The sequence below is a fragment of the Alligator sinensis genome, unplaced genomic scaffold (assembly GCF_000455745.1).
Source record: "Alligator sinensis unplaced genomic scaffold, ASM45574v1 scaffold628_2, whole genome shotgun sequence".
NCBI lineage: Eukaryota > Metazoa > Chordata > Crocodylia > Alligatoridae > Alligator > Alligator sinensis.
In genome coordinates, this window is record NW_005841833.1 from 2,764,392 (window position 1) to 2,776,523 (window position 12,132).

Genomic DNA, 12,132 nt, shown 5'->3' on the forward strand with positions numbered 1-12,132 from the left:
GGGGCTTACCACACCTCCGCGTACCCCAGGAAACTCCTTGACCTGTTGTGCCTCTTTCCTCAGCTCAGCATCTGTGTCCCCGGCACTTTTCTGTGCTCCCAGCTCCCTGCCCCTCGTTCTGGCACAATACCTTTATTCAGCATCTTTTACTAACATGTCAGTTTAAGGAGCTTTGCTTTCTACTGCCATGCCAATTAAGTCGCTCTCTCTTTGCTGCTTAATTGCCAGGGGGTTTTGTCAGGCAATGAAGAGATTTCTGAGATCCCTTCTCTTGCAAAAGCCCTTTGAGAAGGGAGTTTGAGAGGCCCCTGGAATACCCAGATGCCCTGTCTGGTCCCTGGAAATGGTTAATGATTAACCTCTTTGCCACCTCCCAGACTTAGCCTGGGCATTTTCTTTTTATGCTTCAGTTTTTGGTTTTTGTTTCCAGTTTTTTCTCTCTCTCTCTCTCTTTTTTTAAAGGAAGAAGTGGTGTTTTTATTCCCTGTAAGAAAGAGTAAGCTGGAAGGAGAGTTCTGTTGCAGAAAACCTTGAACAATGCATTAGACTAGAATGAACAGAACAGTCTCCCCTGCAACAGCGAGCGACCCAAACCCGTTGGGTTCTGCTGTGATGCACTCTAGTTTTTCTTGCCTCAACGCATGTAGTTTATAGCTGGATGGGTTTTCCTTCGTCTCCGCACCCCGCGGAGATTTTAATGATGACACCTGGTTAGCCTGTGCTTTATCGTGGCTGAGCCATTCCCTCAGTTACGACCCCATCACTGGGTTTACAGGAGTTTTACTTGGTGTTGATCTTGGCTCTGTCCATCCACTGAGACTTCATGATTGGTAACGGGCTCAGGCAGAGTGGAGGCTGTAGAGGTTTTATTCTCTCAAATTCATGGCACAGCGCTCTCGGGAGCCGTTGCTCTGTCCCTGTTACTTGTCTTCAGGCATGACCACAGGTTTGAGTCGAAGCCTTTGGGTTTGTGTGGTTTGCATCAGTGACAGAGGGGGCATGCAGGACCGGTGGGGTGGCCACCACCTTGCTAGCCCCCCATTTTCAGAGACAAGATCAGTCAGGCCGAGGGAGCTCGGGCAGCACTGCCGTGAGGTGAGAGTGGTTGTTAGGTGCTGCCCTTCTCTAAATCCCCTCTTTCCTGGTGAGAGGTTTATCTTTTTTTGGACTGTTTTGCCCAAACCAATTCACTCCCCCGGTGCTGTGATCGAGAGAGCAAGTCCTCATCTGCTCCCTGTTTCAGGACGTGACAGTAAAACCTAGTAGCCAAGGACTTTGAGACACAGTCTCCCTTTCTTTTTCCCTCTCCACCAGGAAAAATCGCTCTAAGTGTCTGGTGCACTGCAAAATGGGTGTGAGTCGGTCTGCTTCTACAGTCATAGCTTATGCAATGAAGGAATTTGGCTGGTCCTTGGAAAAAGCCTACAGTTATGTCAAGCAAAAACGCAGCATTGCAAGACCAAATGCGGGTTTCATGAGACAGCTGTCAGAGTACGAAGGCATTTTAGATGCAAGGTAAGATGCTGACCAGAACGTCTCCCTGGGGAGCAGGTAGCAAGTTACCATTGTGTGTGGGTCCCTTCACTGCTAAAATTAAAAAAGGAAAAAAACAGTTTAAAATTTTCAGAGCTGGTCAGAAAATGGGAAGCAAAAAAGTCTCCAGGGAAACCAGTTTTTGGTTTCAGGAACTATTTTGAAACCAATTTTGGGCAAAAACCATTGTGGAAATGTTAACAACAAGCAGAAAGTTTCAGTAGCATCAAGGGTTTCTCCTGAGACAGCACGCAGATGTTAGGTTCTGCCCATGCTGGTCAGGACCTGGGTTTAATTAGGCACAGATGAGATGATCATATACACGCAGCAGCCCAGGCTGGGGAGCAAACCACCAGGACTGGCAGCGTTCTTGAGCCAGCCAGCTGTGTTTGAAAGGTGGCAAGGAAGAGCGCGAGTGAGTGAGTTCCTTGGTTTCAAATCCCAGCTGTTGGAGGCCACTTTCAGTGGAAACTTCATCTCTGCATAGCTTCCTGTTTCTTTTGGGTGGGGGCAGGGGGTGTCTGCTGCGGTTGAATTTGCCCTGTGACCCTGTGCGAGGCGAGTGTGCCTCAGCTGTTGGAAGGGGCATCTGCTTCTGGTGTGAGGGGCAGCTCAGGAGGGTTCATCTCCCCTATGTATGTCCCCAGTGGAGGTCTCAAGCTACCTTTGGTCTCAAGGACTCATGCTTTAGATGAAATCCTGAAGTCAGGAGTTTCTCCTTGAGCCTCTCATGTCCCACGTGTCTTCATCATGCCAGGTGTCTTCATCTGGAAGCCTTTTTCCTGCTGCTTTCCTACCAGATGAAGCCACACTGTTCTCTGTTTCTTCACTGGGTGCCTGTCCCTGGTATTCCTGCAGTGGGTCATGCTACCTGCTGATGTGCTCCAGGCCTTCCCAGTCACAGCTGCTGGGCTCTGGGACCCTTGCCGTCCTATTACATTTCTTTGTTGAATTAAATGAAATGTCCCACTCACCCTACAGCTGGGCCTCAGTTGCAGCTGGACTGCTGCTTCCAGCCTGCTTAGTGCTGCCACTGCCCTCTAGGATGGGGGGATCCAGTTGGGGTTGCCTGTTTCCTCCAGAGGGGGGTGGGTCTTGTATGGTGAGTTTTGTTGCAGTCACTCGTGTCTTCTCCTTTCCCCCCCACCAGCAAACAACGCCACAACAAGCTGTGGAAGCAGCAGGCAGAGAGCAACTTGCCACCGAGCACGGACGGCTCCCCAGGGTCCAGTGCCTTCCTCCTTGAAAGCCTGGACATCGATCTGGAAAACCGGCTGGTTGACCTGGACGCGCCTCTGTCGTCCACCTACTTGGACAACCGAGGCAGCATAGAGGCTGGGGAGCTCAGCTACTGCTTCCGGCGCCTCTCTGACACGCTGCTGGAGAACAAGCAGCCTGGTGACAGGGCGGGGCTTTTCCAGGTGGAGGACCTGGAGCGGGATGCCATTTCGGAGCAGGTGAAGTCACCCGCAGGCCAGCCTCCTCCTCCAGCACTTCCTGCGGATCCCATGAAGGCCAAGGAGAGCATGGAACCGTTGGCTGAGCTGAGCGGGTTCTGTGAGAAGGAAGTGAAGAAGAAACTGGAGCTGGGCATCCAGAAGGCTTGGAACGCTCCCGGGCAAGTGGACGGCGGGGAAGGGAGCCCCCGGGAGGAAAACCCCACAGAGAGGTGGAAGAGGCGCTTGTCTGTGCACAGGGAAGAAAGCCGGCTCAACAGAGAGAACTTAAATAACAACAACAGCAAGCGGAGCTGCCCGGAGGATTTTGAGGTGCGTATGGGACCGGGATGTGGCTGATTCACGCGCCTCGCTCCGCGTGCATGAGACTGCCTTGCTCATCCTCCTGGCGCCGGTCATTTGGGGTTGGAAGTAGCGGCTCCTGTCGTAGTGCTTGACCCGGGTCGAGCTGTTCCGCATAGAAGCGCTTCCCAACGCTGCTTTGCTTGTAGGAGCCGTGGAGCCGGACACCCCAGGGAACGTGGGGCCACACCGATGTGCTATAAAGCCTCTCAGAGCGACCTCCTTTGTGGCCGTCGGTTGAAACGGTGGGTTTCCCTCCGCTCCAGATGCTACTGGAGCCGGGATTTGTTTCCAAGTCCCTTGGGCCTTCACAGCCATTCCTTTCCTCTTCTGCCACTTCCCTTTCAACCTGCCAGGCTGCCTTATTTTCCCCTCTGTCCTGTTCCAGTAGCTTAGTGAATCTGACCTCTTTCTGCCTGTTCTTTCCTTTCTTAGCACGATGCCATATTCGGGATCCTCAGCAAGGTCAAGCCTTCCTACCAGTCTTGTGCTGACTGCATGTATTCTGCAGCCCGCGCCTCCCCAGACACCTTCGGGGAGCAGTGCGAGAAGCTGAACCTGGCCGCGGCTCACCGCACCTCTACCATCTGCACCCAGCCAGTGCTTCTCTCCCACCTGACTGCTCACCTGCCAGACCAAATGCCAAGCAGGCTGCGGCCTGGGGAAGCAATCAGAGCTAAACTCGATATCGTGCCTCCTTTGGTCGAGGGGATGAGTGTCACGGACATCAGTCCTTGCAAATCTGTGGCCGGGCAGCCCAGCGGGATTCCAAAAGAGGCCACCAAAACACCTGTCAAAGCCCTGGTTGCCAGAAGGAACTCGCTGGGCGAGAAGAGCCCTCTGAACCCTGATGCCTTGAAGGAAGAGGCCCCATCCAGGAAGGATGTCAAACCAACCAAGGACCTGAAGTATTTGCTGTTCAGCAAAGAACTGGAGAAGCCCACTGCGAACAGTTACCTGATGCAGCATCAGGAGTCCCTGATCCAGCTCCAGAAGGCAGGCTTGGTTAGGAAGCATACCAAAGAGCTGGAGCGGCTGCAGGGAGCACCACTGGAAACCTCAGCCCTGGTACGAGAGAGCCCCTTGAGCAGACCTGACGTGGGTCCGCTGGAAGAAAACCAAGACTCGGCTGCCCGCCAAGGCCCAGTGCCTCTGCTTAGGCCAGCGTCTTTGCTGTGCGAAGGCGCAGAGAACAACGTGCAGAAGTTAGAGGCCAAATGTTCCTTTGAGGGAACGCCGCAGAAAACCTCGACCCCTCTTGTGTGCCGACTGGAGCACATGAGCAGTTACACCAGGGACTTCCTGAAGACCATCTGCTACACGCCCTCCTCTTCCCGGAGCTCCAACTTGACCCGCAGCTCCAGCAGCGACAGTATCCACAGCGTGCGTGGGAAACCTGGCCTGGTGAAACAGCGAGCTCAGGAAATCGAAACCAGGCTCCGGCTTGCTGGCTTGACTGTTTCCTCCCCCCTGAAAAGGTCCAATTCTCTCGCCAAGCTGGGCTGTCTGAACTTATCCTCTGAGGACTTATCGAGCGACATGGATGTGTCCACGCTGACGGACTCCAAGGAGGCCATTTCGAGCGAGTCTTCCGTGCTCTGCGACTCGCAGGCCACTCTGAGATGCGTGGCCGTAGGCTCCAAACTCAAAGCAAAGTCAACTATGGACAACTTGAAGAGCACGCTTTGGATGGGCAAAAGTTGACACATTCTGTCCTCTTTGTCTGTCTGTCTGTTTTAAATCGACATTTACGGCCTGCACCCAATGCAATTTTATCATCGGTAACAGTCATGCATTTGACAACCTCTTTCTCCTCGCAGGTGGGGGGAAAGGGGACGCTGATTGATTGGAATGAACAGCACGAGGAAGAAACCATAACGCATGGCTTGGAAGAAGACTTTGTGTGTGTGGATTGCCTACTGCTCCTCTGACCCACACTTCCCAGGACTGTTTGCCAAGTATAATAATGTTGCATTTATATATGTGTATATAAAATGCTGAAAATTTCTGTTTGAAAGTCTCAACAAAAGAACTGATCACAGCATTTTATTTTATTTTTGTGTGCACAAAGCAAACATAGCACAAGTCTTTCGTTCCAACAGCACTTGTGGAGAACTCCATAGATGGTGACATAAACACTACCTCTGTTCTGGTTGATATCTGGTCTCGGTTTATTATTTTTAGAAGCCTTTTCTTTTTCTTTGCAGGATATTTAACATTTTTTTGAAAGGCATTTGTGTGTGACATGTACTGTAAAGACCCAAATGAGTGTGGAGGGTGTAGGCTTCACTGCACTGAGTTCCTCCTCATTAGGAAGTCATGCAAAGGAGCGTAAAGCTGTGTTCATGTTGACCAAGTGATCTGCTGACCAGTCGGTCCCTGTGAGTTGTCCTAGTCCCGTATTCATAATGGAGTGACATCTAGGCTTGCGTGTTTTTGAACTTCAAATGGAGAAGGTGTCTTGTTCTTCAGGTATTATTGCTGTTGTCGTGGTTTATGACTGTCCCAGTAATAAGAATGAGCCTGGCCAGTAGGTGACCGTGACCCATTGTGAGATGTATGTGATGCTGGAGTCGGTGTTGTACTTGTGCTTTGGAGAACCTACTGCACTGAGCTGCTGCTGGCACGAGTTGCAGATTAGATGATTACTGACTTGCGTCCTGCTGTGACAGGCGGTAGCCAGGCTTACTGGTGTTCAATGCATTTGACACATAAGGAGGTATTAGGCAAATTTTGTTTATTATATATATATATATAATATTATATTTTTTGGTAGAACAGTTCCTGCATCCTGGAGTTTGCAGCAGTACTGCAAAGCAGCAGCAGCAGGGCTAGCTCAGGAAAGTGCATGGTTGTCACCGAACTCGGAGGCCGTTTACAAACCTTTCTAGGGAAAATCCAAGGGGGCTATTTATTGTGATGGTGGTGGGGCTGCGTGGAAGGGAGCGTGCCCTCGCTCCTGTTCTGTGTCAGTAGTGAACAACATAGGGGCTGGCTAAGCTGAGCAGCCTCCTCCCAATCGCTCTGAAAATCTTCAGTTCTGCTCTCAGATGCTGCTCCCTTGGGCTATGCTGGTCTCATGTTGTCCTTCCAACGGCAGAGGTTGGGGCAAAGGCCAGGACGGGGAGTTTTGCTAACCTCACCTCAGTGGACTATTGCAATAACTCAGAGAGGATAAGCCAAAAGCTAGAACAGTGTCCCAAGCCTTTAACAAGCATTCATTCTTCCACGTGGTGCTGCTAGCTTCGCCTGCTGACACAAAGGCATTGCAGCCTCAGTCCTGGCCCTGCAAACTCATTAGCTCCAGCAGTACAGGACCCGGCCCCTGGCTGTACAGCTCCTTCCTTCACCTGCCGCTGAGGCCTGCTGTCCATCACAAGTGTCGAGACTGCCCTGAAATTCTGTTCCCGTTTGGGTCTTCTTCCAGTTCCCAGTGAAGCACTTGAATCGGAGGACATTGGGATGCAGTGCTGCAAATTAATGTGAAAATGGGGCTGACCACAATGAGTTAAACAAGTGAGATATCTAGAGGGACCCATCTGTGCTTGAGTTCGATGTCCCTCAGCAAAGGGGCGATGACACGTCTGTAGCTGCCATGATGCTCCTTAGAGCGTCGCCAAGAACCAAGGTCCCATCCACCTGTTCTTGCTCTAAGCCAGAAATAAGGCAAGGTGTGACTGCCGGCAGAGTTGTCGGGAGCATTGTGGCAGTGGTGCAGATGCACCCTTACCATGTCACGGCCCATTGCAGATCCAGTCCAGATCAATATTTTGGTACGCCAGTCCTCTCACGCTGCTCCGATGGCAGCAGACTACAACGGTGTAGTTGACCACGGATGCTGCGTTCGGTACAATCATCTTTCCAGCCTGCTGTGGAGAAGTCTGCTCTTAAAAGACACCATCGTGCTCTGTATTTTTGCCAAATTCAGAGAAAAAAATGTTGTGAAGCACCTAAGTCCCGGGTTCCAAAATGCCTCAGTCACTGCAGCTTCTCAGACTCGTTGCAAGTCATTTGGACATGAACTTTTGGGTGACTTACATGCTTCTGAAAATTAGTCTAGGGTAGCATTTTAAAAAAGGCCTAAATCCTATGTCCTAGGTTAACTTTGGTGTCAAACCGACGCATCTCTCGTACTATGCAGTTTTAGTGGCCAGGTGGGTGAGAGCCAGAACTGTACTTTAAGCGTTTCCATGTGAAAGCTGTTTTTGCCGACACTGCACACCCATCCTTAGCTCACGGCCGCTTTGCCGTTTCACACAGGGAAGGTTGTTTCACGTTAGCAAAGCAAAAAAGCATCACCAGCAAACGGCACTCTGAGGGTCTTTTGGGGGTGTGAAACATTGGGTTCACACTTATCCTGGTATTGGAGAAAACTCTCCTGGCTCAGAGAGTTGGACTCTCCCTTAGCTGCTCCATGCTGTCATTTGCTGACTACAGATCTTCAGCTGTGCGTTTTGCACAGGCATGTCTCTCGATGTTGTGGTTGCCATAGTTTTTTGCATTGAGTGACTTAATTGAACTGTTGTTTCTGTGACGTGTTTCTGAAGTCAGTGCTGACCAGTTCAGTCCACTACACTGTGAATTCCCTGGCGCACATACCCGCCGTCTCCCACCCCAGTGAAGACATTTCCATTTCACTTTATCTGGGCTTGAGGGTAGATCAGAAATATCAGCACGGTTACATGCCTAATGTTCAGGTACCGTGGGTGCATTTCTAGGTCCCAACACGCGTCGTAGATTTTTATCATCTTACTATGTTTGTTCGCACCTAGGTGAAAAATGGATTGGAGGGATTAGGGGATGGCGGTGGGCACAAAGGAGACAGCTTGCCAGGTACTTGACGTCTGCCAGAGTTTCTTCAGAGCCTGTTAGCCCATGTGAAATGGCTCATACTGAAGGTATTTATGTTGTCAGTACGTCCACCAGCTCCCCCAGAGTCCAAGTATTGTGCTTGAGGCTTGAACGCAGCACAACAGCTGGGATACAATGGGAGCCATGAGAGTTGGTTGCACAGTTGTTCAAGTTTTGCAAATCACTGACACATTCCTTCTTTGCTACGGGGAGGTCTTTCTTCAGACAGCTCCCTTTCCCATGCGACACAGACGAGCCCTATCATCTTTTGCCCAAGCCTGTGGCATTGGAGAACAGATTCTAGCCTTTTTTGCATTATGTTTAATGCGTCTCTTCCCATATCCTGTTTCTCTATTTTGTTTCTGCCCTCTTCACCCAAATAACCCTCAAGGGTCCTTAAATAGTGCCATGCTCGAAGAACAAGTGGGCTAGGACTGCCCTGTTTTCAGCGGGTCTGCTTGAGATGGTACACTGTGGGGATGCGCACACCCCATCCTCCGCATTGCTAGGGCAGAGACCATCCGCTAGGGAGTAAGAGCGCGTTGCAGTGTAGCGCGATACGTTGCAGCACAGCGGACGACATCCCACTGCAGAGTTTGTTCCCAACCGTGCTGTTGGCTGACTGACCCGCTGTCGCTCTTATGAGACGAGGAGCTTAGACCTGAAGCCCCAAGGATTTCTAAGACACGAGTGAATATAGTGTTTCCTTCCTGTTTTCTTCTTGGGTGCCTGCCAAATTCGACTGCTCCTTCTCCTTGTACTTCTCCCATTGACTGCTCTTCCCAGGTGGTGATTTGAACTCAACCGTCTGGTTGCCCATGGCTGTGCCACCACTTCCACAACATTGCTCATCAAGCTTGAAACCCCATTGCTGCTTAGTGCGATGCTATACTGTCAGGATTAGAGAGGTAGCTAGTTCGTTTCCTTTCGTTTTCTTTTTAAAGCCATTTTATGCATAGAGGGCCCTAGCATGCCATTCCAGAGTTGTTGCAGCCAAAAGATGCAATGCCTGCCGGCTGCATTAGACTTGTTGCATGAGAAGTTAGCTGTTTCCTTTCCCTCCCGTGTATTGTAACTGTTCTTTTCCAATTGAGTGCCTTAATAATAGTTTACATATACCGTATCTTTCTGCCGAGCTGTCAGACTCTGCTGCTTCGCTGTTGTTCTGGTGCTGTGGTGTCTTTAGTGGCAGTCAGACCGTGACTACTTGCGTGTACCTTCCCTGTGTGACGCCTGTCACCCCTGAGCTCAGAGCCACTAACGGATTCGCCTTCCCTATAGCGGGGCGTACGAGCAGACAGATCCCAGTCCCTGTTGCCCCATCCTTGTTTTGATGTATCTATGCATAGCTGCCGAAAGCACAGGCCGGGGTGTGGGGCTTGACGAGACGTTCCAAAGACGGAAGGCCATCGTTCCTCGGGGGCGCGTTGCGAATGCCATCGCAGCCAAGGCGCGCCCCAACGTCAGATCCGAAATGCACAAACTGGCACCTTATTTCCAGCCTATGCTTCTTTTCTTTTCTTTCTTTTTTTTTGGTCGTCGTCATCATTCCGTGTTTTAGAGAGCGCCTCATCTTGGCCTCGCGCGTTCTTTAATTCAATGATGTCTCCGTTCCCATTCCAAATGTCGGCCTGTTCTCCTCGCCCAAGGGTGGACTCGGCTCCCCGGCTAGTGCCCTCATTAGGCAAACTCCAGACGTGAAAGGGCAGACGACTGCCGTGTCGCTGTTTCAGTGCATTGCTGTACTCTGACGGTATCCACGTTCCTTTTGTTCTGGTGTATTTCTTAAGTCTGGTTTTTATATATTTAAATATGCAGTATCTTTTGTACTGTACCTTTGCAGTAGGGGATGCATAATGCACTTTTTTTTTTACTTTGGTTTGTAAAAGTGTACTGTATATTTTATGTGCTTCTTGTGAGAAAAATAAACTTGTTTTTTTTTTCTTTATGAGTTAAGTTCGGCACCACCTTTTGAAACCCGCTTCCGCAGCTCAAAGCTCATGTCTCCACACCACAGGCATCCAAGCTGTTGGCAGTCAGTGTCCATCCATAGACGTCACTGCCTCTGCCTGTTCTCGTTCAGGAGCATTACTCGTGTTAAGGACGAGGTGTGGGATGCTGCTCATTACAGGTCTGGAGCCAGATTCTGATCTTAATGGTCACCCCAGTGCTGCCACCTCATCAGAGCCAGCCGGAGGAGCTGGAGCGGTGTAACTGAGAACAGGATCTGACGCAGGACCAGTTGGTGTCGGAGGCCTGGATGCGTGATGAGGCGGATGGAAATGACGTGTGAAGTAGTGCAAAGGTGTGGGAGGTGGGTGTAGGGTAAAGCTGCCTCCTGCCGTCCCTCTCGCACACGTTATCACCCAACCGCCTCGCGTGTTGACTGTTGCTCTGGTTTGCTACAGTCCCCAAGAGCAGAAGCAAAGCTCTTTTCCACCTCCTTGTTGCTGCATCACTTGCACCAGTGGCAAAAGCACCGCTGAATCTGGCTCCGCAGTGTCCGTGGGAATGGCACCTCGAGTCTGGACCCCATCAGATCTTGCCCAGTGTGATCCCTGACACCTTCCTCCCTGAATCCTGAGTCGCCTGAGCCAGTACCCACAGGCAATGAGACAGTGCCTGCAAACAAAGGGACTGGGTTAAATTGATTCTGCAACACCAGGCGCTGGTGGGTAAAGAAAGCCTAAAGCGCTGGGACCTGAGCCACCACCCAAGGAGAACCTGTCAGATGCTCAGCTTTGCAGAGCATCTTACCAAATAGCAGCTCAGATACAAGGAGCATAGTGTAGGTTCAGGCAGGTCCAACGCCCAGTAAGGCACTAGAAATGCAAAAATCTAGAACTCTTGGTTCAGAAATGATACCTTTTATTAAACCAACTAGGAAATCGCAAAATATATATATTTTTCTGCAAGCTTTTGGGCTCAAAAACACCCTTCATGAGGCTCTGGGAAAATTAAAGATGGTAAAGAGTCTCCGTAGGTAGGAAATAAACTTCATTTTTGCACAGAGGGAGCTGGAGATGGAAATCTGTCCCTCTGGGTCCATGAGAGTGTCTTTGTGGGTTGTTCCGAGTTGCTCTTTGTTGCGTAGATCACATAGGATTAATGTGAAGGCGCTAAGCCCCTTTGTCAAGGGGCTGCATGGCCTTCTCTGCCTTTGACCCAGGCCCGTCAAATCCCAGCTGACATGGTAAGAAGAGACCTGGGCTTTAATGTCTTTTCCAGAGGACAAATCCCTGGCATTTAAGCAGACAAATTGTATGTTACGAGCTGACGCTGGGCTGTGGAGCCCATCGTGAGATGAGTCAACTGGGTTGCAGATCGACGTTCCATGCAGCATGGGCTTGGCCTTTCCAGGGCTTTCACCAAATTTTGCCTTTAAAGGCAAACAGTGCACGGCCGCCTCTGCTGCCTGCAAGGAGTCTCGTTGCTGCTTGGAATCGCTCTTGCTCTCTAACGGCTCGGGGAAGAGCATGTCAGTGTTTACGTTGGCAGTGTAACAGAGCAGGCAGAGGATGCTCTCCAGCACTGGCATGCTGGGAAAGCCATTAACCCCACCAAGAAATGCTGCCTCTTAAATGACATTTTGATTTTTCTGTAGTTGATCAGGCTCCACTTTGGTAGCTTTGGAGACTGGCATTCGCCACTTCTTCACCGATCAAGAGCAACGTGGGCAGTGGCAGTGCCCGTGTGGACTGCTGGTAACCGCCAAGGGAGGTCTGCTGGGGAGTGGAGAGTCCATAACCACTGAGGCTGCCCATGTGTTTTTGTGCCCAGATGGTTTCTCTGGAACAGATTTGAGGGTTGGCGTTAATCTGGCTTTTCAAAACCCGGAGTGTAAAATGTTTAGGCTGGAAAGTTCCTCGCAATGAGCTAACTCACTCATCCAGCTCTCCTAGGCCTCACAGGATACCCCAAGTTTCCGTGAAGATCGTGAGCTGGGTTT

The 12,132-nt window shown here is 50.7% G+C and overlaps 1 protein-coding gene across 4 annotated transcripts in view; it reads left to right on the forward strand.

Moving 5' to 3' along the window:
- SSH1 (slingshot protein phosphatase 1) overlaps positions 1 to 10,101 on the forward strand; it is a 40,840-nt gene extending 30,739 nt beyond the window's left edge. For all 4 annotated transcript variants that reach the window (XM_025198592.1, XM_025198597.1, XM_025198602.1 and 1 more), the window contains 3 exons: positions 1,315 to 1,515; positions 2,684 to 3,302; positions 3,768 to 10,101. In XM_025198592.1, coding sequence (XP_025054377.1) covers positions 1,315 to 1,515; positions 2,684 to 3,302; positions 3,768 to 5,036 — 2,089 coding nt within the window. In that variant the 3' untranslated portion in view covers positions 5,037 to 10,101. The remainder of the gene's footprint in view (positions 1 to 1,314; positions 1,516 to 2,683; positions 3,303 to 3,767) is intronic.
- The last annotated feature ends 2,031 nt before the right edge of the window (positions 10,102 to 12,132 follow it).